The sequence below is a fragment of the Phalaenopsis equestris genome, unplaced genomic scaffold (assembly GCF_001263595.1).
Source record: "Phalaenopsis equestris unplaced genomic scaffold, ASM126359v1 Scaffold000250, whole genome shotgun sequence".
Taxonomy (NCBI): domain Eukaryota; kingdom Viridiplantae; phylum Streptophyta; class Magnoliopsida; order Asparagales; family Orchidaceae; genus Phalaenopsis; species Phalaenopsis equestris.
The window spans coordinates 168,712-196,601 of record NW_018164692.1 but is presented as its reverse complement, the minus strand read 5'-3'; the positions used below and the strand labels follow the sequence as shown (position 1 = coordinate 196,601).

The following is a 27,890-nucleotide window of genomic DNA, read 5'->3' as shown; positions in this document are numbered from 1 at the left end:
AAATATATATATACATATAAATATATATATATATATATATATTAATTAAAACACATTTTACCCGCGCACGACGATGCGACAAAATAGGTGCCCTCCCTAGGCAAAATTGACGTTCCGGACGCGTCGGTGAGGTTCGTTTCGCCGTTGGAAGTCGTTTTGACAAATTCATCGACTTGCGCGCCAATTTTCTCGTGTCAAAAATATGGCAATATGGGTGTCCTTTCCTACCAAAATGGGTATCCCGGACGCGTTGGCGCAGTCCAATTTGTCGTCGGAAGTCATCCGGAGAAGTTCGCATTTTCACCCGTCCTTTGGGCTTAATTGAAATCCGATTTCGTGCAAATTCGTGAATTTCGTGTATTCTGTGTGTGCACGTGACGAAAAAGATCGTGACGATGTTTTCCTAAGGCTTGAAGTCCTATTTGGAACATTTTCCTTGAATCTTCACAAAATAGCCCATGACCGCTCGTTTATAAGACGATGGTCTTGTGCCAAAGATGCTAGACATCAAAGGAAAACAGGAATCGGCTGGAGCTTCTAGAAGGGTGAGTCTCAATTCTAGTTTTCTAAGATGGTCCATAGGGATTTCTAGAGCTAGAACCTAGACTCTAAGGAGGAGAAGAAAAGACCTCACAAAAATGAGGTCAACAGCTGTCCAACACCTTCCAGCGACCAATCTGCTTATCGCCAATCACCTACCCTCCGTACTTGCTGTCCCTGCATTTCTGTAACTCCCCCTCGATGCCATCAACATTTCTTTGCTGCTACCACCCCTACCAACCATTCTTGTGCCCTCCACCTCCCTTCAAATATACCTTAGGGGAAAAAGACTCCTATTTCTGTTAGTGTTTGTGCTGTTTTTTTTGTTGTTGTGTTGTGTTGTAACCCTATCTCTTTATTAATAAAAGTTCACTTTTGTGTATACACTATTTTTCATAATGGTTTCGGTATCAATTAGACATAGGTACTCATAATTGTATCCCAATAGTTATCATCTCTTGGCTGCAATGTTATCACGTCTTGCAGCCAGTTGAATCGGTCTCCTTATTCTCAAGCCAATTGATCCACTTGTGCCTACATGGTTGATTGATGTTGATTATTTATATCTTTTTACATGCTTCTCAAAGGGACTTTTGAAATCTAAAGTAACCGTTGAGACACACACACACTCACACAAACGCGCGCGCGCTCGCACACACACACACAGATATATATATATAGAGAGAGAGAGATCGTTACCTTTCTGCTTCCTCTTCTTAGTGGATATTATGACTCCTTATGATGGTCCTGCCTTGATCATTTAAGTCTGGTCTTTATTTTTATTTTTTCATTATGGTGTTGTTTCTCTCCACTAATGTGTCTTGTAGGATCTGAAGCATTCGGCAGTGTAGCAAATCAAAATTAGAAGCTCCAACTTAAATATTGCTTGAACCAACAAAAAATTTTGATTGATTTCTACATGTTCACATATTTGTAATAATTTTTAGAAATTTTTTACATTAGTTTTGGTCTATTATAAAATGATGACGATAAATTATCATTGCTTAGGTGAATGTCTTTATGAGAGCAATTGAATGCGACAAAAGACTTGCAATTTTGTTACTTATGGATCTTGCTATGGATGTTGCGAAAGCCTTGAGAAGCTCAACTTGTGCAAATTTCAATAAAATTGGCAAAATTTGGGACTATTAGAGAAACAAATGGAAACTCATGTTGCAGAAAAGTTAGGTGTTAGTCTGCTGTCCTCCCTAACTTCTTACCTTAGGTGTAAATTCATGATTTAGGGAAAGTAGATGTAGAGGAAAAAGAAAAGGGGAAGTAGGGTCCACTTGGATTTTTTTAATTCTTCCATCCATTTGTGCAAGCTATTATGAACTCAAATTCAAATATTGTTATTATTGTTGGAATTGTTATGACAATATGGTTTTATTGCCTACATTGTTTTCCTTTCGTTTTGTTCATTGAAAGTTGAATCTTTTATTTGATGGTTTTATTGCCTTTTTCCTCTATGATCATTGCTATCCTATGGTCCTAGCAAAGATCGCCGATTATAAACAAACGGAGTCCATTTGTAATTTATGCATAAAGCTTTGTGGCACGCCTAGTCATAATTTATACATCTTCAAATTTAATCTCAAAGTTATCACTTGATGTCGAAACTCTCTAATGTATCTATGCATTGCTTTCCCTTGGAGTTGCTTCAACTTGTGCCACTTTTTTTATTGATATTTTACATACCCCTTTGGTTAGCATTCTTGGTGCATTGATTGTTTAACATCCCTTAAGTCACTTATAATTGACCATTCATTTTTAGATTGCGTATGTCACTATGTCAGGTCATGTTGTCTTAAACTCCAGTCGGGCAAAGTATGCATCTCATGCAAAGAGATGATGTTGTGAGGGTCCACTTCACCTCTTGTTTATGCACACTCTACGAGCAAAGAAGGAGCAGGTGCTTTGCGCGATTGAGTGCTCGCATGATGAGTGAGATGCCCACTGACATCGGCTTGGTTCATTTTTGTTGGTATAAGGTTTAGGATACTATTTATTTAATTGATCTATTTTCTAGGAAAAAACTTTGAAGTTCTTTCATCCGGTCTCATCCTCAACAACGAGGTGGCCTATGTCCTTAGCATGTATCAATTGCATAACTTGGTGGCCTATGTCCTTGGCATGTAGCAACTGCATTCTTCTTTCGCTCAACGAGCCCAAAAGCTTTTACGTAGCAACTACGTCCTTAACCTCTATTAACATGGCAACTGCAATTAACTCGCAATGAGCTTTCTTAAAGTTCAGTCAATCATATATAATATTTTGCAATTTTATAAGTATTTCTTTTGCGTTTTGTAAGAAATGGATCTTTGATTTTGCAAGTAATTTATGATTTTTTTTAAATATATTTTTTAACAAGTACCATCATTATATAAAAAAAAAAAACTTTAACAAAGTTTATTTTAAGATAATATGTAAAAGCTGTTTAAAATCCATATGTTATTATTTATTATTGAATATATCAATATTTTATTAAGTTATTAGCATTTTAGTTGATAATTGCTTCATTTTGCAATTTGCGCATTAAAGAAAAAAGGAACCTTCTTGCATCACATTTTGCTTTATGCTTTAAAAATATTAGATGAAGGCAATCTTGTCACCGGTGTTATTCATGCGCAATGGAAAGTTATCAAGCATCTTGACTTCGGCCATCCAATATTTGCTAGAATCTCCATTTTGGCTTCTTTGAATAGCCATATCATTCCTTCATGAGTGGTTGCCATATCTTCATCTTCACTGCATTTATCATAAGGAAAAAAATGACTTTCACCTATCACAATGACAGTTGTTGGCATTCTCATCAACTGTATTACTCTCGCAAATTGGTTTATTTATCACTCTTGCCACTTCGTTAGCTAGATTTGTTGTATAATATTTATTTGTTGTTGATTGTCATTTTTCTGCTGCTCGTTTCTTTTTTGACAAAAAAATAAATCATTCTCATATTTGTCTCCCTACTTTGTTTGTATTGTGACTAATGATTGATGTTTGAGGTTTGCTTGATTCATAGACCCACTTCTTGATTTAATTTTCATACTATAGATAGATTATTTCTGTCTTTGTATCTATTCTTTACTCGAAAAATACTAATACTTGTATATATATATATATATATATATATATATTTATTTATATATTTTTTTTAAAGGGGCAATTTTATTAAAGAGAAGGATTGTATTAATGGGCCCAAAAGTAGGCACCCAACCCACATAGTACAACACAAAAAAAACCCAAAGAAGAAAAGGTACATATAAGATCAATCGGGATGACCAAATTTAGTTCTGCCTCTACCTCTAGTTCACGGAAGGGAACCGACTAACAAATTGGTGAGGTGTGTACTATTACCCGAAGTTACCAAAATATCATCCATTAGATTCCTGAGCTCGAGTAGATCTCCATTCTTCTTCTTATTTCTGGAAGTGTAAATCTGTCATTCATCATCCGAAAATTGTTGCTCATTCGGATGAGATGGTAGAGCTATAGTAGAAAGATTGTCTACCGTAGTACCCACAATAGGGTCAAGTGTATGTGAAGTATGAGTTGTCGCCTCTACATCGAATTTTTCTTGAAGATGGGGAGTTGCAAGGTTCTTCTGATTATCAGTCCGAACATTATCCTTTGTAGGTAATGAACCTTCAAATACTGTTTTCAATGGAGTTTGAAGGTGTAGGTTGTCCAACAGAGCCATCCAACTGAGCCGCTCGACACCCGTCGCCTGCTCGGCTCTGCCTCTGGCGTCTGCGACAGAGCCGCTCGACACCCGTCAAAGTATCACCTTCAGTATTGCTTTCAATCAAATTTCCTATATATATTGATTTATGGTTAAAACAAAAAATCAATGATACAATGAAGCGTAATATAACCGCAATAGTTGTAACAGAACAAGTAGTAAGGAAACAACAATGACAAGCCAATAATGATGGTAGTGGCAATCATGGGTATCTACAAGAGACAAATACAATATATTTCAATATGGTAGTTAGTGTTAGGGAAATACAAATAGTGGATGCGGGGAGATTTCTTTCTATAGCTTTGCTACAATACCAGAGATAAAAGTCGAGATAAATGGTAAGAGGGCCTTCCAACCTCCAAATTTTATTATAGTTTTGGAAATTGCGGCTTCCGTTACAAGTGGAGATTCCAGTTTTTGGATAGGATCAGAAAAAAGTAGCAAAGTAAATTTACATATAATCCTCTAATTTTTTATTTTTTTAATAGCAGAAAATTAAGTTTTTTTGTAGGCAAAATATAACAATGATAGGTATTTATATTTTCTTAAAACAACTCCACAAAAAAGGGTAAAACTTATATACTATAAGAAAATTAGGCAAGTTTAAACTTATTCTAACTTGAATTTAAAATTATTGTTAACTTATTAAAAAAAAAGAAATCAAATTCATTATAGAACTATAATTTAAAATTTGATCCAATTTGTCTAATTTCCATAACTTTTTTCTCACTCTTATGATGGTTGATTGTGCAACCACGCTTATGAACTTTTAGTGATGTCATTTTCAATCTATATGGTGATCTAGGAATCATCATTAATAATAATTTTCTGGAGAAATTGGATTGAAAGCTCCAAAGAATGAGCTTTTTTGATATTTCTATGATATTCTACCCATATTATGATTATAGGCAATTTGATTGACCACTTACCATATCTTATCCCTAGGTGATTCTTTGAAGTCTTGAAATTCTGCATGGTCATAGGTAAAATTTTTTTGTTGATAGGGGGGATGTTGCCCTCTAGAGAAAAAGAGAAAATCAAGTTCTTTTGCATAAAAACTGTAACAAAGCTAAATAGCCCGAAAGACTTTAGAGAGGTTGGGTACTTCGATATACTATGTGGAGTTGATTAGTGTTCATTGACCCTTTCCATTCTTAAGATTCATGTGATGAATGGTCCTGTTAGATATTTTTGACTAAAGCAAGTGCTTCTTCTTTGGAAGTCTCTGCTAGAAACTTTTAAATTGAAGGAGGTATTGTCTACTATCATACCTTCTTATGATTCACTTTTAATACTCACTGTAGATTTTCAAGAGTTCTTGTTTACATCCCTACTTTCTTTGGGTTTACTACTTGTAACCTTTAAAAAATTATTTTAGTGTTGTAGTTGTGATTTGAGGATCCCTTTTCAATAGGCACTCTTGGTAGCCACTGCTGGGACTTTTGAATAGAAAGTAATCATGTTTGCTTTCTCCCATGTTGGGGCACGTTCCTTGGAACTTCTAGTGAGGGCATTGTTTAATAGCGTGTTCTTTCTAGGGTTCACTTATTGACGTGTTACCAAAAGGGCATTTGAATGTAAGATATTGTTTAGGTTATTATGTCGAGTGTCGTTGAAAGATGGAGGAGATTTAAATACTTTGAGAAGGGTTGACTCTTTAGGAATTTGCAGTGGGTAATAGCTATTTGGTTAAAGATGCATGTTGACTTATGTGGACTTCATCAATTGGCAGGTGTGGGAAGGTTTTTAAACCACAATCATATTTAGAATATTGATTTGAATATTTTTTTTAGGTTACTACCAGGTTTGATCCTCATTCAAGATTATATTAAAATAATTCTTTTTTCTTATTAAAAACATACACATTAGATCATTCCTTCATCGGATACAAAAAGTGACTATAAGATCCCTTTCCTTTGCTGGCCTGATTGACCTTCCCAAGGTAGATTTGTTGGAAGTAGTATGATTGTGATGAATTCTCTGATCTGCATGCAAAATATACTATTTTAAAACTTTTAATAACGCAAGTGCAATATAATTGAAAAGTTAAATAAAAATCCTAATGATTAGACAATGAACAATTCCTAGAAGTTAGGGATCAAAATTAGGGTTGATGGAGAATAGTGATGTTAAGGCACAATCTTAGTATCATTTGTTCCTCTTCTCATTAGCAATCCATTGTTGATCTCTTATCGATCGAAGTTCTGAAAAATTTTGTTAATCCCAAAAAATTTAACATGAAATTTGGACTGCTTGAAAACTCATGATAGTTTGCTTGTTGGAGGCAAAATATTTTCTTTTTTGAGACAAATCTAGTGCTATGAATAGCTTATGATTTTACTTTATAATAATTGTGAAAGCTTTAGAATGATAAAAGCTTCTTGTACAAATTGCTCACTACGGTTAAATTTGGGACAATTAGACATTAGTGTTTAAGCTCATGGTGAGATGGAATCGAAGAGGTTGAATTTACGATGGCATCGACTTTTATGCTACGAGCAAGTGTGATTTCTATAGAAAAAACGAGAAGATGGTGAGCAATGGGCAAAGTAGGGAAGGTGTTGCTCACTTTGGTGTCTTGTTTTCTAATGACTTATTTAGGCTTAATTAGATTTAGATTAAGACATTCTTGGTATCATTGGAGTCATCATGATGAGATTTCCTTTTTTATTATAAACTTATTGAAGTTAAGATTTAACACGGTAAACAAATTTAAAAGTTTTTCATCATAGTTTTGAGTGTTTCTTGGGTTCATCTACTTTTAGATTGGAATCATTTTATCAGGCTATTTTGACAAAACCATGACAAATATGAAATCTTATTGACGCTATTTCAAATCGTGTCAAATTCACCATTTGAAATAGCGACAAAATTCACTTTGAAATTGGTAAAATTTATAAAACCAAATTGGAAATTTGGAGTTGAATGCATTAATATGTATAATTTTTTGATATCGGAATTAACCCAAATCATAATAGTAAATAGAAAATATTAAATATTATTACTGGAATTAAACGAGTTACTGACACGATGCTTGAAATAGGGAAAATAACACGACATTGAACTAGGGCGTAGGCGACGACAGTGGTGACGCGGTTGGACAACAGGTATTGGGATAGGCTGTAATGTGCGACTGCTGGATTGTGGAGCAGCGTCTGTGGACGACTGGGAAGGGGCGGTTGTATTGTAGAGTGGTTGTGGGAAGGAAGGCAAGACATGGAAAGGTGGAACACAGAGTTGCCTGTTGGAAGGTTGGTAGGAAACGAGATTTTAGGTAGGGTGGAACGGTTGTGGATGCAGGAAGGTTATTTGTGAGGGAGAAGTGAATTACGAGAGGGTGATAGGAAGAGTTGGACAACAGGTCACGTCCCAAAGAAGGTGGCGGCTGGGGCGATTGGATGATGCAGGGACACAGCTAGGAAAAGGGGAGGAGGGGGATGTGGGGCTTCTAGAAGAGAAGTTGGTGGCAAGGAGGTAGGGTGGAGGTGAAAGTTCGAGAGGAGAATCACCATCAAGGGAAAAAGATACAGTCGGAGCACCACCTTCCAATTGAATACAACCCTAGACAGAAACAGGATGTTGACGACAGTGCACTCATAATTGAAATAAAAAACAACATAAAACTAAATCCTAAGAAACTTTCATATAAATACTACTATATATGTAGGAGTGGCAATTCCAAGACTAAGGGCTGATTGGCTCTTCCCTCTTTCAATCGAATCGGTTCAAACCAGATCGGTTCAGTATGGGAGGAAAACCCCCATGTCATTCTCCGAGTGTTGGGGGAGCTTTTGGCTGCACATTGCTGGTGATGGAGTTGTTGTAATCTTCCGTGTCAGACGGATCTTCAACTGTCGTCTTAGTAGAACCTGGATCTCACTTTCGGCTGCACTGCCTCCCAAAATCTCAGAGGGGTTTGCTCCACTTGCAAGCGTACATCTATATCGGTCCACTCTTTTGGGACTGCATGCCTCATATATCCTGTTAAATCTTCCCAAAGTAACCCCTAATCGGTTCAATCTAATGTGCGGTGAGAATAACTCGAATCTTCTTACACGGTTTCAACTGCCCTGGTAGGTTGATCAAATAGGCATTATTGTTTTAAAGCACATTTTGATAGAATAGGTACCCATCCTCCTTCGATAGCCCCTAAGCTGAAACTGTGGATAGACGAAGATTCTCACGAGTCAGGTATCCAGCCGTCGCTATTGTAACCCATTTCTTCCACTTATCGTATTTGGTTGCGTGCAACTGATTAATTAATATGTGAGAAGTAAACTCTGGGTGACACCTATGGCAGGCTGCACCACTCTTAATTGCACCCACTTAGGAGAGTCATCTTCTTCACTGATAAGACATGGATCCCATTGAAGAATCTTTGTCCCCATCAAGTTCTTCGGGTCCATATAAAAATGAGGTTCATCTCTTCTGTTTAGACATCTGATTATGTGTCCCGTGCTGGAGTGAAAATAATCTTTGAATAACTCCATGTAATATTTTCGATAGAGCACAAAATGACCCCACCTTTGTCAGACTGGACCTCCCTCCATAGGGATAACTCAGGAAGGGGTCTATACATCTGGAAATTTGTATTTCTTTTCTGTGGTGGTCTTGTACCTGATGTCGACTCTTTAAACTCTTGACTTATTTGGACATCAAAGGCCAGTCTTGTTGATGTTCCTCTCAATGTGTGTAAAATGGTAGCTCGAGGCACCATACTCAGCATGAACGCTTATTACATCGAAGTTACTACCTTCTAGAACAATTATGGTTACCTCAATTGGAATCCCTCTCTTGAGTTCAATTGGAATCAATAATGTCTGTTCCTTATTGGTTGCAAGTTGAGAATTCTTTCTAAAGTCTACATCTTCACATGGATCAACAGTCATTGCCCACTTTTTCAACGACGCACTGCTTAGTGAAACAAAGCAATCTCCTAGTTTTGCATTCTTATTTCACATGCCAAAATACGTGACACTTGTAACACTTCCTGACCGTGATAGATTAAGGGATGTGGATCGGTCCTACCTGTTTTTCACTCTGAATCAGTTTTCCTCTGATGGGGTCGACTTCGGTTTTATCTTGGGTATATTCTAGCCGTAAGATGCTTAGGTTGAACTCTGCATGTAAGATGTGGTTGCTTGGTGATAAGGTCTCTCCGCTTTTGAAGCTAGGGTCTGAAGATTTTGTATGTAGTAAGCGGGCAAAAACTGGCGCTGCATCTCACGCTTTATCTTCAGATTCTCCCGTTATCCATATCTGGCCTCCTCTGACACTGGATTTCAAAGTATTGTGATCTTTTTTTCTTTATAACTGAAATCCTCTCTATAGAAGGGGTTAAAATCCTCGCTTCTCCGGGGTTTCATCAACGATGTACGCAAACCCACGTTAAAGTTGGCAGATCTCTCGCTGAATCTTTAAGTAGGCTCGGGCATGTATCTTCTTGGTGGCATACCTATGGTTTAAGGTTGGGAGGTGAAAGATGGTGCATTAGACTAATTGAAGTTGTAGAAAATTTAATTTGGGGTTTAATTTTGGAATGCATGGTTCAGGGTAGGAAAGAAAATTTTTCGGTGGGGGATAACGCGAATAATAAGAAACTCTATGATAGGACTATGGTTAGGCTAGCACTGATACCAAATGCTACCGGAGTTAACCCAAATCACAATAGAAAATAAAAAAATATTATTGTTGGAATTAAAATAGTTACAAACATGACGCTTGAAATAGGGAAAACAACAATAGGACACCGACTAGGGCGTAGGCGACGACAGTGGTGTTGTTGTTGGACATCAGGTATGGGAATAGGCAGTGATGTACAAGCATTGGATTGTGGAGCAGCGTCTGTGGATAGCTTGGAAGGAGCAGTTGTTGTGTAGGGTAGCTGTGGGAAGGAAGGCAGGACACGAGAAAGTGGAACACAAGTTTTCCAGTTGGAAGGTTGGCAGGAAACGAGACAGCAGATTGGGTGGAAGGGTTGTAGATGGCGGGAGGTGATCTTGGAGGGAGAAGTGATTGACGGGAGGGTGGCTGGTAGGTGATAGGAAGACATGGACAGCAGGTCACATCCTAGGGAAGGTGGCGACAGGGGCAGCTGGATGATGCATGGAGACCGGCTGCTAGGAAAAAGGGAGGAGGATGTGGGGCTGCTGGAAGAGTAGTTGTCGACAAGGAGGTAGAGTGGAGGTGGAAGTCGGAGAGGATAATCACCACCGGAGGAGAGGGATACACCAGAGCACCACCCTACACGTCAGATACAGCTCTAGACAGAGAAAATAGGATGTCAACGCTATCCACTCAGAACTAAAATCAGAAACAACATAAAACTAAACCCTATGACACAAAACATTCATATAAATACTAGTAGATGTCGGAGTGGGCGACAATTCCAAGACTAAGGGTCTGTCGTCTTTCCCACTCTAAATTGAACCGGTTAAGACCAGACCGTTTCGTTAGGGGAGGAAAACCCTCATGTCAAATTTGATTTGAAAAATTTTCTTTTTGTTTATAATCTTATTTCTATAAATAGAGATAGATGACTTGTATTCATTATTGACTATTGATCAAATGAAAATTATTTTGAGGCTAATTGAGTGATCTCTTAATCCAAATTGTTTATGAGGATCACCACAAGTTATATATGCGGAGTTTCTTTCTATTCACCTCCATCACTTATATTTCCCGAGACATTTCATGTTCAGACACATATAAGGAAATTTATCAGGTTTAGTATGTTTTAATGTATGTGTGCACGGGCATGCACATATGATTATTTTAATGGGATGGGTTGTAGTGGCAAAAAACTTTTAAAGAGTTTCTGTCATTAAATTTCTTGATGAGTGCTTTGAAGTTTAAAATTTTACACAATCAATGTTGTTTAGGCAACTTGATCTCTCAATTAGACCTATGAATGAGGCAAGTTGAGACTAAAGTGCTTTGCAAAAATCTTAGGCTGGCGTCACCACTAAAGCATACTTAGCACCTTGCCTTTAATGCTCTAGGAAGTAAGGCAACCTACTTGTTTTGGTAAGAGATTTGTGTAGACACTATAATCTCAAAAGATGCTTTAATTTTTCTTGATGATAATTTCACAGAAGTGCGGTAGAAAGAACATAAAAATTAATGAATAGAGAGTTCACTCTAAGAAATATGTTTATACAAATGTAGGTACTCGATTTCACTTATAAATCTTGAGAATCATTAAGGATGTGATGAAGATGATTGTGGGAAGATAAAGGAAAGATGGAGTACTTGAAAGAAATGCAGTGATGGGAATGTTAGAATAGAATATTTCTAGGTTATACATGCTAAAAGCTTAAGCATTTTACTGAATCTTTTTAATGGTGATCTATGCACAAAAAATTTTGGATTTGGAACACAATGGAACTTAATTTCTTAATTTAATGTTATGGCATTATTATCACTTCATACCTTGAAAACATATTAATTATACTTCACAATATTATAAATGTTATAAATATTATTTTTTATTTTCTAGTGTTCAGGAATTTTGCAATCATATCTTTCTTTTTTGCCATTTGCTGTTAGGTCTGCTTCTTAACCTTCACCGCAGGTCTCTAATGAGGTTTTTTTTTTTTTTAAATAATTTTGTTGATAACTTCTACACATGGCATACTTTTGGCTTGATCGCCAGCATTCGGCAATTTTCTGAGTTCTAAGGTCAAGTATTAGTGAATTAATTTAACAGTAGAATTTGATTAATGTTATGGTCCTGGTCATTGAGTCAGCATTTCTATTCTGTCTTTTATATCTCGACTTGATTTCCTTGCTTCTTTGAGCTGATTTACCAAGCCAATCATACTGTTATCTTTCGATAAACTGATATCTAATACCATGAATTCTTTTTATGTATTTTTTTATACGTAGAGAAACATGCTTTTATTGATTAGCTAAGTTGCAATTATAAATTCACCTTTGGGATGCTTAATATAATATATTAAAATTTTGTTGTTTTTTACCTGGCCTGTCGATTTGTTAGCTATGATTTTATTGATTTTTCCAGAGGCGTTTATTCATATCTCCAATTTTCATTTCTGTAAACAGGTCTTAAAAATACATTTGAATATGAAGTAGGTACTTCATGCTAGTTATTTTGTCCACTATGGTAATATCTTCCTCATTCAATACATGAACCATGATATTCATGTATTTGCAGGCTGTGCCTGAGGATAAATGGTTTTGCCCATCCTGTCGATGCCATATTTGCAGTTCGAGTGAATTTAATCCTGATACTGAAAAATTCTCTGATAAAACAATGTTATATTGTGATCAGTGTGAGCATGAATGTAAGTCTTATACCAACTTATTTCCTTGAATTTTGTCTGACATATTATCAATTTGAAGTATGTGCTCTTATCTTTTGCAGACCATGTTGGATGTATGAGAAAAGGAGGATGGAAAAATTTACAGTCATGTCCAACTGGAAATTGGTTTTGTAGTGCCAGTTGTTCAAAGGTTTTTTTAATTAATTATACCATTCATTTACTTTATCGATTTCTTTCTGCAATTGCTTCTTTTCTGCTAAAGAACTACTTAGCCTTTGCATGCCAAATACTAGTTCTCTAGTTTCGTATATTAAGCATTAAATTTGCGTTTATCTCCATAGGTATGCTGTTAGCCTTGCAAGGGTGAAACTTGGAGCAATGGATATTTTCATCATTGGCCTTATTGTCATAGGGTTGAAACTGCGAAAAAAACTCATTCTGTTACGGGGATTTACTTGCCTTAATGAAATATCTCTCAAACACCGCAATAGTGGGAACGTAATGCACTCTGTACCCCCTTCCAAATAGGGATAGCCTTGCCCAAAATAAAATAAACTAAATACTTGATCTTGTTTAAATCTTCTTGATGAATAGAATTATGTGCATTTTGTGTGTACTTTTGTTTCAGAATTCTTTTGTTAATCATCAAGGATTAACCAGATATACTTACGGCTGAATTTGTTACAAAATATTATTAGCTTCAGAATACTTTATTGCATGTAATTTGTGTTTTGACTTTTTCATCTAGTTCAAATGATGTTATTTATCAATTTGATTCTTTCAGACTTTTGCTGTGGATGTTGTTGCATTTTGTTGAATAAATTTGTCCACCAGTTTTGTTAACTTCATTTCTATTTTTTATCTTTTATCTTAGTTGTTGAGGAATTCAGCCTCTTTTTTATTACCTGTGTGGAATAGGAGCTAGAAACTGTTGAGAGAAGATGCACTGAATTTTACATTTTGTATATGTTTTTTCATTACTGAATATATACTTCAATAAATAAGAAGAGCTCTTGGTTATTTTGAAAGATTGTTTAGTTCATTAAAATTGATGATACTAGGCCTTAATTAAAGAATTTCTATTTTAACTAACTATGAAATGAGAATTTTTACATATTTTGTAGAATAATGAGATCTATTATAAATATATCCAAATCATTAAGTGAAGCGGGATTTGATGGAAGTCCTTGAGTTAATTGATTTAGGTTTAGTTGAGATACAAAATCATGAAGGATATTAAATTGACCTCGATTTTGAATTGGACTCATTGTTCTCAAGTGTGCTTTGGCTTGGCATTGTCATCTTGGTTTGTAATCTCAAACTGAGGCCTTTCTTGACACTCAGGAGTGATTGAGAGAAGTAATTCGACATGCTAAGATCTTTTCTCTTTCTATAGTTTATCCCTATGTAGAATGTGAACCCCATTGAGGGATCCCTATCAAGTTTTTGATGGGTTTCATTAGGCTTGATTTTTTATTTGCCCAACAAGGGACTTCAATCCTGACATCGGAAATTTTCATTTGTTGGTAATGGGGCTCTATCACGACATTAGAAATTTTCATTTGTGAAAGTAAAATGCCACATCACGGAATGGCACCACGGGGCTTCAGCTGTTGATATAAATGGAGGTACCAATGTAAACATTTTAAATTGTCGTTATTTTAGAATAATTGAAATTTTTGAAAAATCCTCGAGAGTTGACGAAGAATGTTAGAAAAGCACTGCGGTGTGCACCTTCTAATTAGTTAATTCTCATGAATATCAATTTTCTTTCTATTTGGATGACTTTAACATGTAAAATTGGCAAGATTTTTTTGAATGTAATTCACTACACATTAAAGTTGATGGCTACTTATATTCACATATTTTTAAAAATATGCAAATCTAATATATTTAAAATTATAATTCTCTAAAAAGGTTGCACGATTATAATAGCAAAAATTAAAATTTTGTTGATCATTAAGATTAAGATTGAGTATGAAATAAATATAGGGGGCTAGCTAAGGAAGCACTAGGGTTCTAGGGTTCTTTGAAGGATGCTGCTAAAGTTTAATGTTAGATCGGTATGAGTTGAGAGAAAAACTCATGAGCATTAATAAAGGGGTCTAGGGTTTGTGGCTCTGTTTGTTAGGAAACTAAGGGAGAGAGAGAAAAAGAGTGGTTAGTCCATGAAAAAAAAATTTATAACTAGAGAATTCAACTAAGATCTCTAAGGAGAACTCAACTAAGATCTCTAAGGAGAACTCAACTTTAGCAGCATCCTTCAAAGAACTTTAGGGAAGCACGGGGGTTCTAGGGTTCTTTGAAGGATGTTGCTAAAGTTTAATGTTAGATCGGGATGAGTTGAAACTCATGAGCTTTAATAAAGGGGTCTAGGGTTTGTGGCTCTGTTGAATAGGCAACTAAGGGGGAGAGAAAAAAAATGGTTAGTCCATGAAAAAAAATGATAACTAGAGAACTCAACAAAGATCTCTAAGGGGAAGCTATCAAGCCATCCCTATAATTGTATGAAATCAACCAATCAAATAATTTTTCATTTCTCTTGTTCATTCAAGCCTACTCTAGTAGTGTATATATATTTAAAGCCCAAAATGGCTAATATATTAAATAGAAAAAAAGATACAGATACAATGTGTGGGAGGACCCAAACATGGCATTCTGTCCATACAAAAAATCACAAAAGGTTTCAAAACTAGAAAAAAAAATACATTAAACACTGAAATAAAAAGCCTAACAATGTTGAAATACATAGTATCAGGTGGCTAGAGAGTGACCCAATTTGGACTTGCCTCTGCCTCTAGTTCTAGGTAAAAAAACAAGCTAATAAGTTGGTAAGATGATTGTCATTGTCAGTAGTAACCAATGTATCATCCAATATGTTCCCGAGTTGGAGTCGGCCTCCATTCTTCTTCCTCCTGGAGTAGACCTGTCATTCCTCATCCGAAGAATCAGTCTGATGGAGTGGTAGACCTGAAGCATAATGAATATCAACCCTAGTACCCACAATAGGTTCTAGTATATGTGAAGTATGAGTCGCCTCTCCACCGGATACTTTCTGAAAACGTGGAGCTACGAGGCTCTCCGGATTATCAATCTGAACACTATCATTTGTAGGTAATAGTCCATCAGTATTGTTTTCTATGAGGTTTGAAGGTGCAAGCATCACATCACTCGCAATAACAGTAACGACAGGGGCAATAGAATCAAACACCAAAATCTGTTCTGTGGTAGATTTCTCTCTAGGTGGTACAGATATATCCTTAGAACCATCCTTATTCATTTAATCTTTAGATTTCAAATTAGGGTGAAACTTATGACATTTATCAAGAGTATGCCCAAACATCTTACAATGAGAATAATAAAAAGGTCTATGCTCCATGACGATTTGTTGCCAATATCCATTATGCGTTGTGCCCAACCAGACTTCAGTAACATCGGGCAAAGTAATATCTCTTTCCACAAGTATTCTGGTCATAGAAGGTCTGGTTAGGTTGAAAGTGGGTAGATTTAGCTTCATAGGGTCCCCGAGTATGACCCTAATAGAGTAAAGAACCTGATGATGAAAAAAGTGCAGCTTGAGACCAGGTAGAAACCATACCGATACAGTATGAGATTCATGATTAGGGTCAAAATCAGGAGACTACTTGAGTAACTTCATTGACTTGTCTGCAATGTTAAGATATTTTTTTGGAGAAAATTCCAGTGCAGTCTTCAGCCACGATTAATTGAATCAACACATGTCTCTCATCCATGAGCTCCACTTTCCACTTTTCTGTTAGTTTGAGATCATCAAAACTTTTCCTGATAACTTCTATAGGTAGGTGCCCCCACTGTAATTTCCCAATAAGAGCGTACTTGAATTTCTCAGTCAGGATTGAAATTTCTAAGTCAAAGAAAAGAAGTGCTGCTTTCTCACTTTTCCTACTTACATTCTTAATAAAAAGGCAGCCACCTGTATCATCACGACACTCCTTATAACTTGAGGGAAAGACAACCGTCGACTCCACCTGAGGATTACCCACCATGTGGGCAAATGAGGCTTTGGCAGGTTCAACCGAAGAAGAAGGGAGCTTCATCACTGCAGGGAAAAGCCCTGCCAAGTGGAGCTGAAGCCGGTCGGGGCAAAGCCGCAGAAGTTGAAGTCGCGGAACAGGCGCAGCTCGACGAGCTCTATGAAGACAGAAGAAACAACCGCGAAAAGGTCGAAATCGCAGAAGAAGGAGCTTCAATGAAGCTCAATGAAGACAACAAAACAGAGGAGCTGAAGCTCTTCGTCGTCGGGTAGGACGAAACGATGACACAAATGCGTCAGGAGGAGGAGACGACATGCGAAAAAGCCGAAGGAGAGAAGCCCTTCGTCGTCGAGTACAACAAAACCTTCGTCGCCGACCACGACGAAATCAATGGATTGAAAGCCGAAGAATTCAACGCAGGGAATCTTCATCGGGCGAAACCCTAGCAGAGCTGCACGCCATATATATATATATATATAAAGCCGCAAATTTATGGTGTATAATAGGAGACGAATGTCAATATATTTTTGGATTTTTTGCTAGGATGTGTGCACCTTATGGCTTCACATGTGAGGCGCACGCCTCAAATTATGCGTGGCACACCTTGCCTATAGATTTATGAAGTTTGCACTCGTAAAATTTATAATTTGATTTATTTTATTTAAATAAATATAAATAAACATATTGCATAAATATTAATTCATTCTCTCATTCAATCATTATTAGTGCAGTTGATTAAAAGGAAATCGTCAACTATGTTCATGTACTTGATAACTTGTACGTTGTCTTGCCATAAAGTTAAGAGCTGTCCATATAACATCTAATCATAATGTCTAGAGCAATATTTATTCATAAGCATTTCTTATATTTTAATTGAGAAAAGTGTCAAAATGGTCCCCGACTCTTTGACTAATGTCATGTTACTCACAGAGTTTATAAATATGTTAATTTATTCTCATCTTTTAAAGGGGGCAAAATAGTCTTCCTTGGAGAATATTTCAGCCTAAATCACAATAGTCTGCAACTAAGTTGGCATTTTATAAACTATGGGACTGAAATGGACCCATGTAAGTATTCAAGGCACTATTTTGGCACTCTACTCTTTTTTAATTCAATTCAAGCTGTTTTAACCATTAAATTATTCTTTGGCACTTTATCACTAAAATTTAACATGTGCAGTTAGTTTGATCTGGTTAAATTAATCTTTTGATAATCATCTATGTTATATGAAAATAAACTTTTGGTATTTAATCTGTTCTTCCTAGTTTCATGTTCTAAAATTTTTATGCCGACTTTGGCAGTTGTGTTGCGACTCTAACTGAGTTTTCTCATATTTAGCTTTTATTAAATATATTAAATATTAAACATGCAGCATATTTCATTGCTTGATTGATGTTTCTTGTCATAGTTTTCATAAAACATTCAAATTGCAACTGTGAAGCTACAATCGCTTATTTTAGCTCATAATTTAGGAAGTTTTCAATTTTAAACTTTTTTTATTAAATATATTAATTACTAAAAATTAATTATTCTGTAGATATTTTTTGGCCTCCGGAGGCTTATAGGAAAATCTAAGCCTACTGCTGTTGAAGGTTTGTCATGCACCATTTTGAGATCTGGCAGAGATTATAGGGCTGACTGTGATCAGTTTGACTCTGAGCTACAAGCTGAGCATCATAGCAAGCTCTGTGTGGCACTTAAAGTACTTAATGAATGCTTCGTATCTATAATTGAACCTCGCACGCAGAGGGATATTGTTGCTGATATTCTTTTCAATAAAGAGTATGCAATTTCTCAAATCTCAGGCTCTTTTAATTTCTGAAGCTTGCTGTGGCATTTTATGCTAATTTAAAATTTTTTAGGAGGGAATATGGACCTTCCTTTCTCTTTGGAAAGAAAATGGAAACACTGCCTAATATACTCATTTTCTCAAGTTATATAAAGTTTGCATGCAATCTTTTGACTTGTGAAATTAATTATTAGTGCCTAGTTTGACGAAGAAGTTGATGCAATAAAATATTGATTAAGGTATTGCAAGAGAGAATTTCATTGGTCAAAATAAAATAAAGATACCATACAATCTTCAATTGTCAATTGTGCAAGCTGCAAGTCTCTATTTATAGAAATAGAGCTATAAAGTTCTGATCACATTTCAATTTGAAATCTAATTCTAAGTAAGTGTTTGAGTACGAATATATTATTACCTCCAGAGTATGACAAAAGCTAATAAGATAAACCACATAAGAAAATAGAGATTTAACCAAAAATAAAAATGCACCTAACGATGCATGAAAAATGTATCTGGCTTTGCTCTTTTGTAACCCAATCTAATTCCTTTCGTTTGGCCTTTGAAGGCTTAGTTTTTCTTAGGCTAAACTAACTGTCCTGTACCACATCAGAGATTTGATTTGTTTTCCTTAGCATTATAACGCTTAAAAAAACCCTTTTCCAATCAATGTGCACTGAGATCAACCAAACCATCTTGTTAGGCTGTATTCTGCTGATATGACTTCTTTTTTTATGGTTTTTACTGTTGATCATCTTGCAGGTCTGAACTGAAACGATTGAACTTCTATGGATTTTATGCTATGCTTTTAGAGAAGGGCGATGAGCTGATATCTGTTGCCACATTCAGGTTTTATTTGGTTTTGCTTAATTAGAATAGTTTTTTTTTTTTTTTTTTATTTTTGGTACGGGCCTAATGCCCTTTTAAATTTGTGTTTTTATGTTTTATTGTGAGCTATTCATCCTATCCTTGCATATGTCTCAATTAGGATCTATGGTAAAAAGATTGCGGAAATGCCGCTTGTCGGGACTCGTGTGAAATATCGCCGACAAGGAATGTGCCGGCTTCTATTAGGTGAAATTGAAAAGGTTTGTTTAGCTTTGCTTTTATAGTTTTTGTTCATAAATTTAGCATTGAGAAAATTTTACCATGCGCATCAATTTACGCAATCTGTGGATTAGAAAAATACTTTCCAGTATTCATGATAGTTACCTCTGCTGTCCTTATTCAGGAACTGTCTAGGGTTGTTGTGGTCAAATAGAGAGCTTTATGTAATTTTCCTCTTGGCGCCGGACTCTAATTTAAAACTCGTCTCCCATAATCTTAATTCACTCCTGTACTGGCCAGCTTTTAACTCCAGCTTATCAAAAGATTTGCTCCATATGTTTATTATCATTCTCCCTTCATGAACCTACCTTAAAGTTCACGTGTTGAATAAATTATAGGACACACCCTCACGGTGAAGCTGAGGTTAAAAAAAAAAGTTGTAACTTAAAAAATGTGACATCCATGATAAGAAATATTTTGTTTGAAAATAGGATCCAAACATTTATTTCTCTTTTGAGTAGGAGCACAATGAACAAACACATTTTTTTTTACTCAAGGTTTAAGTTTTTTTGGTTATGACTATGAATGTGAAAAAATGCAGTATACTCAAATATCTTTAAAGGCAAAGAAGACAATAGTATTGATAATTTATAAATTTTATGAGGTATTCTAATAGTATTTATAATTTGGTGGGTAAATTTTAAGGTGAAGAAGAAATAGTAGTTTAAAGGTAAAGAAGAAAATAGTATTTATAATTTGTTGGTAAATTTTATGAAAACATTAAAAAGTATTTTAAAGTTTATAAGTTTATTGGGTATTCTATTTATAAGGAATCTAACAGTGAGAATAGCTTCACCCCAAATATATTTTGGCCTTGATTTATAAATAGTAATATCCGAGCTATTTCCAATAAGTAATTATTTTTTCTTTTAGCCACACCATTCTGTTGTGGGGTTTCGACACAAAAATTTTGATGATCTATTTCATTTTTGAAAAAAAAAATTGATCCAAAATATTTTTGATATACTCTTAGTCATTATCACTTAGTAATAATTTAATAATTTTTTGAAATTATGTTTGTACCATGGTGTTATATTTTTTAAAAATTATTTACACTTTAGATTTTTCTTTCATTAAATATAACCAACTTAAACTTTTGTTATCAGTAAATGTCACAAATCATTTTTTCCCAGAACATGTAAGAAGCTTATAAAGTTCTCAGATATCAATATGAATTTGAGTAAATGATGTAGTAGGTTTGTAAATTTGGGGAGAAAAAGACGCACGGTAATGTTTAGCAAACTAACAAACTTCACATTAGAAAGATGACAAATTTTATTTTGAAATAAAATGAGAAACAAGAATTTTAAATGTTAAAAATTAAGATAATCTAGCCTATAATGTCATAACATAATATCATCTTTGAAAATAAACCCAAAATTTAAGCAAGTATTTTGACATTATCTATTTGCATCAAGTTCATTGTCAAAATAATAGAGTTCATTCTTTTAACTTGGTTAATCATTCTCTCACTGGTCAATTCATGAAACTCACAACAAAAAAAGGTAAAAATTAGTTGGCACTAATGATCGAAAATAATTTTACTAATAGAAAATAGATTACAAGACAAATTGAGAACATGGAACATATCACGAAGGGTTAACAAATAGTTGGTTTTGACGGTTCCTATCCTGACAATTACCTAGAGAGAATCATCGACAATTTTGGTTTTTTTATTTCCTGCATAGGGTTTATAAGATAAGAATATTTAGAATACCCAATCAATCATATTATCACTTGCACCATAATCAATTATGCAAGATTGAACAAAATTAGGATTAACACATAATATTGCAGTGTTTTGAGAATTTCTCTTTTGTATTAAAGAGTAAGACAGAGTCGGTGACAATTTTGACTATAAATAATTTGTGCAAATGTTCTAATTGCTCTTTGGTGAAAGGAACTGCATCCGAGTTTGCAGAAGACTTTTTAGTTTCCTCAACTATGGGTTGATAGGCTCGACATTCTCGTTTGGATTTTGATTTCCTATTCACAAGTTCACCATAAAGCTTCCAACTTGTCTTTTTTCTTATGTCATGATTTTTTATATTACTCGTACCATCATGGGTACGAAGAAGTTGTTTCAAAATTATTTTAATAAGGAAAACAGTAAATTTTCTTTGGTTGCTCTTAATTGCAGACTTGTATCACAACATTAGAGGAAAGAAGAGGATGGGACAGAGCTACGAATAGATTTTGATCGTGAGTTAATTTGGTGCTTAATTGTGCATCTGAGGAGAAGTCGAAGGATTTAGCGAAAGAGAAAACCGTAGTCGGAGAAAAAATGGGTGGAGAAGGACCGAAGTCCTCTTATTGATATAGCTACAGCGAAAGCAACAGGAGTTTCTATAACTTTCCAGCGAGATCCCGACTAGGTCGACTTGTTTTCTTAACTTCTGAGCAAGATTCTTTGTTGGAAGTGAGATGCGGGAGAGTAGTTCCTTTTTGCGAGGCAGGCGATCCATTTTGCACGTTGGAAGAGTTCAAGATTGAACGGGAACTCCTGTACACTGCAATCCAGTCGTTGCCTACCCAGATAGCTTGAATCAAGATTGCATTGCAAAGTATAGTCAATTAGCTTATGGTTTTGAGCGAAACCAGAAGAGCAGAAGGGACAGAGCTTCGTTGATGATTAGAAAGGTGAGAATCATGATTGTATTGCGAGGTTCAGTTACGTAGATTGATTTGGGCAAATATGGAGTGCAGAAGAGACAAATTCATCGTTCACGATCACGAGCGATCGTTTTATATGTGACTGAAATCGTTCACTGACAGAAGTGCATATCTAGAAATCAAAGCCACTAACAGAAGTGCATATCGGCGGATTTGAAACAACAGCAAGAGAGAAAAAAACTTAAAAGCTCTGACACCATGTAATTTTTTTGGAAAGAAAAATATAATTATTCCTTTTCAATTTTCTAAGACTCATTTAAAAGATTAATAGCAATGAAAAGCTGCCACATTAGGAAAGCCACAAAATTAACCTCAAAATTCCCATGCTAGAAGAAAAGAAATAGAAAGTACCAACAATAAATAATTCTATATGTAGAAAGCTATTAAAAATAGAAAAGAATAAAAATAGAAGATATCAAAAGTGGAAATTTTTAAAATTGTGACAAAATAGTATTTCTACAACATTGATTGTTCAACCTGAAAATCCAATATAATAGAAGATACCAAAAGCGGAAACTCTTAAAATTTTGGTAAAATAATATCTTTCCAACCATTGATTGTTCAACTTGAAAATCTAAACTATATTGTATCAACAGTGGGTCTAGTTTTTTTTATATTGAAAATGGTTCTTGTCTTCATATAATGACATCTCATGATGTTCATAATCATATAATAAACTAATAAAGATGAAATAGGAAAAAAAATTACGACATTGGTACCATTTGACATTGTCCACTCGCAGCAAATGACAACTCAAAAGAAAAAGCCTACGAATGTTTTGCATCGTCCAAAATCCATGAAACACCCAGGTCATGTCCTTATTAAGCCTTTACCACGTGATCAACCTACTTCTTTGAATTATGAGTTTTTTAGTCCTGAAATTTAGTCTAGCTTTAATCCTTAATCTAATGATTTTAGTCTTCTCATTGTTGTTTGGAAGGGGATGAGGTCTTGCACCCAACATCCATTATCTCATTATGTGCCATATGAAAATCTTTCACGCATTTTTCGAACTTTTAACTCATATTTATTGTGTATGGAGAATCCTAATACTGTGCATAATGCTCTAAAAATTTCTAAGTGGAAGGAAGCTTTCTTCATGAAAATGAAAGTTCTGAGAAAAAATGAAACGTGGAAATTGATTGATCTACTTAGAGGGAAGAGAATTGTCAAATGCAAATGAATGTTTATAGTCAAATATAACTCTAGTGGCTCTTTAGAACGGTAAAAAGCTCGACTTGTCATCAAAGGATATACTCAAGCCTATTGTATTGATTACTTAAGAGACATTCGTCTCATTTGCAAAATTAAACTCTATAAGGGTTGCAATTAATCTTGACTGACCCCTACAACAGTTAGATGTAAAAAATGTATTTTTCAATTGAGACTTAAAGGAAGAAGTGTACATGGATGCACCTCTAAGATTTAGTGAGAAGTTCAACACAAATGTGTGTAAACTAAAAAGTCTCTATACAGGTTAAAGTAATCACTAAGAGCGTGATTTGATAAATTTACACTGTTTGTTAAAGATTTGGGGTATACTCAAGTGCAAGGAGATCATACATTGTTCTTCAGGCATTCGAAGGATGGGAAAATAGTCATATTGATTGTGTATGTGGATGATATAATTCACACCGAAGATAATGTAGATGAAATGAACAAGTTGAAGATGTGCTTATCATCAATTTTTTAGTCCAAAGATTTATGATATCTGAGGTATTTGCTTAGCATAGGGTTTTTCAGATCAAAGAAAGTGATTGTTGTTTACTAACAGAAACTTGTTATTGGTTTTCTAAAGGAAATTAAGATTTCTCGTTATAGGCCTGCAAACACTCCAATTAATCCCAATCAAAAAGTGAGAGATGAGAAGAAATGTGAACCAGTGAATACAACTCAATATCAAAAGTTGGTGGGAAATCTGATATACATATCACATACAAGGGCACATATCGCCTTTGCTGTGTGTTTGGTAAGTCAACTTATGCATTCATTATATGAGAAACACTTTAAAGCAATTAAAAGGATTCTCAGATACTTGAAAGGTACACCATGCTGTGGTCTTACTCTTTCAAAAGACCACGTAAACTGATGCATATTGGGTGGGCTCAGTTGTTGACAGGAGATCGATATCCGTATATTGTACATATTTTTAAGAAAATCTGGTTACATGGCGAGGTAAAAAATAGAATGTAGTGGCAAGGAGTAGTGCCAAAACAGAATATTGGGCTATGGCTAATGGTGTATGTGAGATGTGATGGCTGAAGTGAATTATTGAAGAGTTGTGGATCCCGATAAATATGCCAATGAAGTTGTACTGGACAATAAAGCTGTCATAAGCATTGTACAAAATCTAGTGCAAAATGATCACTAAAAAATGTGGAGATTGATAGACACTTCAAAAAAAAAAAAAAAAGAGGATTAATTGTGGAGCTATTTGCATGTCTTTCACTTTGAGAATGGAGCAAATAGTAGATATCTTCACCAAAGGATTTTTCAGGCCTAGTTTTGAGTTTTTTGTAAGTATGTTGGACATGATAGATATTTATGCTTCAACTGTCGTACTGGAATATAGTTCCCTATGTTCAAATGTATAAAAATAGTGTTCTTCTAAAACCTTTCCAAACGTCTTTTTTGGGTGGAGTTAAGTGAAAACTGAACGCCAAAACATAGCACTAATTTGCTTCATGTTGTTTTGAAAGTTCTAGAAGGGCCTTTTTGGATAGTCTATGTTTACTTCAAATTTTTTAGAATGGTTGGATTTTCATGGAAAAATGGAATTCTCGTATTCATGGTACATTGGAGGCATATGTTTTTATGTATTTACAAGTTATTTAAAATTTCGATTTAGTAAGAACGTCATATTCATCATGGCATACCATTTATACTCGTCTTTATTTCAGATATGCTATGTTTTATGTACTAATTTCTAAATATACAGAAGCTTTTGCTGCCCAATTCTTATAATTCTTCTAATGTTCTTGATGTAGTTTATCATATACTAAATAATGTTTTCATTCCATATATACTTTATGTATATCCAATGTGTGAAATTTCTATCTTCGCTGTTCTCTTCCTTAACTATGCTTTTCTTTGTGATATAGCTTCTTGTATCAGTTGGAGTGGAAAGATTTCTACTACCGGCAGTGCCTCAACTACTTGAAACATGGACTTCTTCATTTGGATTTGAGAAAATGAGCAATACTGACAGATTGAAGCTTTTGGACTACACTGTTTTGAACTTCCAAGACACTACAATGTGCCAGAAAGTCTTGAGGGTGGCCCCAGGTGCTGACTCTAAATCAGTTGCTTTTTTCAAAATAAAAAGCTTTCTACTTACCTATTATTTCATTCTTTAGTAAATCAATAATTGGTGAGCTTTTCTTTTTTTCTTCAAGTTCATGTTCCGTAGTGCAATGACATGCTCTCTCTTTTAGTAAATTGTCATTATTAATATCACTATAAACATTACCTATTAATTTTTTTTTATAAGCATCATATTAATTAAAATTATGAAGCGATTTATGACATTTTATGTTAAATATAAACTATATGATCATCAATGGCCTTGTTTTATCTTTTTGGCTTATGCGTTACGACTCCTCATTTTTCATTCGTGGTGATTTATTCTTTGCAAATTATTTTGAAAAACTTTAATTTTAAATCAGATATTAACAAGACAAATTATAACAAACTAGTAAGCATTAGGGCGCACACATGATGTGATAAGTAGTGCATTATATTAATTCATCATTCTACTTTCCTTTTTGTTTTACTGGGGAGTAAAGCAATTATCTCTTTTTTGACAATATGCAAAATAGTTTGTAGTCATATTATCGACTGCTTTCTGCATAAAAAAGGTGCATTTCACTTCTTGAAAGTTAAAATGGTGTTTTTTTTTAATGTGATATGAAAGATTTGGTTGGCATAAATGTAAAAAAAGTAAATTTTAGCTGTTAGATATGTAAATATATAGTAATTGAGTGGTATTTATGTAAATCCTCCTTTAAAAATACTGGTTTACCACCACGTACTTTCACTTGAAAGTAATTGAGCGGTATTTATGTAAATGTCCCTTTAAACAATCCTGGTTTAGCACTACCTACTTTCACATGAACAAGCACAACCTATTTTGGATTGTTTACTGAGCAAATCTTTTTAGCTTTTTCTAGCCGTGCAATGCTTTGCTCTATAAGAACATTTTGGGATTTTAGGCAATATAATTTAATTTGGAAAAAATACATTTAATGTCTACTAAAGGTCATTTTTTTTTTGGCAATATCTCTGCAGATAATTCCAACAACGATTTAGGCTCTGAGAAAAACAAACATCCTAAGAGCGTAGTAATAGCATTGCCGTGCTTCGTCAACAAGTACAGTCCTTTGTTCTCCGCAGCTGGAACTTGTTGAACAAACAAATCATTAAAACTTATGCGCATTGCTGAACCAAACTTCACTAGAATGTGTAAGCATTTTTTTTCTGACATGGTTCCATATAGAATTAAACTTTCAGCAATTACAGCATTGGTTTGATGCAAGTTTTGAACTTCCCTAAAATGTAGATTATCATTTCCAAATTTTCGAATAATTAAATCTCCAGTCTAGTTATTGAGGAATTGCTCCAGCATGGTAATGGATCTGAGCACCTCAAGCTCTGTAGGCAGAATATATCATCTCAAGGAAACTGTTTCAAGGCAAATGTGATTATTGTTTTAATGATGCTGAGAGACTCAATCAGTAGTGAGGATGCTTTATCAGAAAAAGATGGTATTGTACAGATCGAGAGTTCTCTTAGACTTGGGCTTTTTAAATTGAATGGTAACACTTTCTATTCCTTTTTTTTTTCTCATTTCTGTACCCATGGTGTGGAATGTAAATTTTGGTTGCAAGGGTACTTGTTTGCTGTTTTTCAGGCTTTAGGCGGCTTTAAGATGAGAAGTTTCTCATATGGGGAAGTCATATTTGAGACCTCATTGACTAAAAGTTTCATTGGGGGTTCAGTTTTGTTCGAAGCTCTACTGGTTTCATTACTTTTTGTGTTTATTCGAGAGATTATTTTGAATTCTTGTAGTTAATATTTAAATGGTTGCAGATAATAGGATTTAAGAGTTTATTATTCTAATCCAAGATTTTAGCAACTTTCAATGCTCTTTATCGATCGGTTTAGTTGATATCCGGCGCCTTAGCTGCGTTCTAAAAAATTAGGATGAGTTACACACATGCCACCACTCAAATCTTTTATATTTACAAATCTAACATCTAAACTGTAATTTTTTAGATATGTGCAACCGTATCTCTGCATGGAAGCTTGTGTTTAGCCTTAAAGTCACATCTTTGATGTGATGATTTGTAATTGAGTGATGTGTATGCGAATTTGCCAAAAAATTAATGCAATGATGTTAATTGACTTGTTTATATTTTGTTCAGATTTTGATAAATTTGGTCGAGATTTTGTTTCAATGGTAAACGAGTTAGTTATCACAGATTAGAAACCGAATCTAACAACCCTGTGAAACGCAGGCGATCTTTTAGGCATCAAGAACTGAAAATAGATTTTGAGCTGCATTATTTCCCATTTTTTGGTTTCTTGTTATTGACTTCAGGTGAGCCCTTGCTGCAGCAAGAGTAATTGACTCTTGTGGATCATAAGCTGAGAGATGAACACAAAGAGCCGCTTAGCCAGATGGGTCGAGTGACGGCCTTCGGCGTGGGAGTGTCGACGCTTGGCCGTCCAGGTACAGTTAGCCT

General features: G+C 34.9%; 1 protein-coding gene across 3 annotated transcripts in view; it reads left to right on the top strand.

The window, feature by feature from the left end:
- Positions 1-27,378, top strand: part of LOC110024132 — a 48,048-nt gene extending 20,670 nt beyond the window's left edge. Inside the window, exons 3-11 of one of the 3 annotated variants that reach the window (XM_020723918.1) lie at positions 12,459-12,588; positions 12,669-12,757; positions 18,118-18,362; positions 19,129-19,215; positions 19,355-19,454; positions 25,248-25,431; positions 26,434-26,607; positions 26,705-26,960; positions 27,056-27,378. In XM_020723918.1, the coding sequence (XP_020579577.1) occupies positions 12,459-12,588; positions 12,669-12,757; positions 18,118-18,362; positions 19,129-19,215; positions 19,355-19,454; positions 25,248-25,431; positions 26,434-26,552 (954 nt within the window). In that variant the 3' untranslated portion in view covers positions 26,553-26,607; positions 26,705-26,960; positions 27,056-27,378. Of the gene's footprint in view, positions 1-12,458; positions 12,589-12,668; positions 12,758-18,117; positions 18,363-19,128; positions 19,216-19,354; positions 19,455-25,247; positions 25,432-26,433; positions 26,608-26,704 lie in introns of all 3 variants that reach the window. The other 2 variants (XM_020723917.1, XM_020723916.1) reach the window with 2 other exon arrangements.
- Positions 27,379-27,890: the final 512 nt, after the last annotated feature.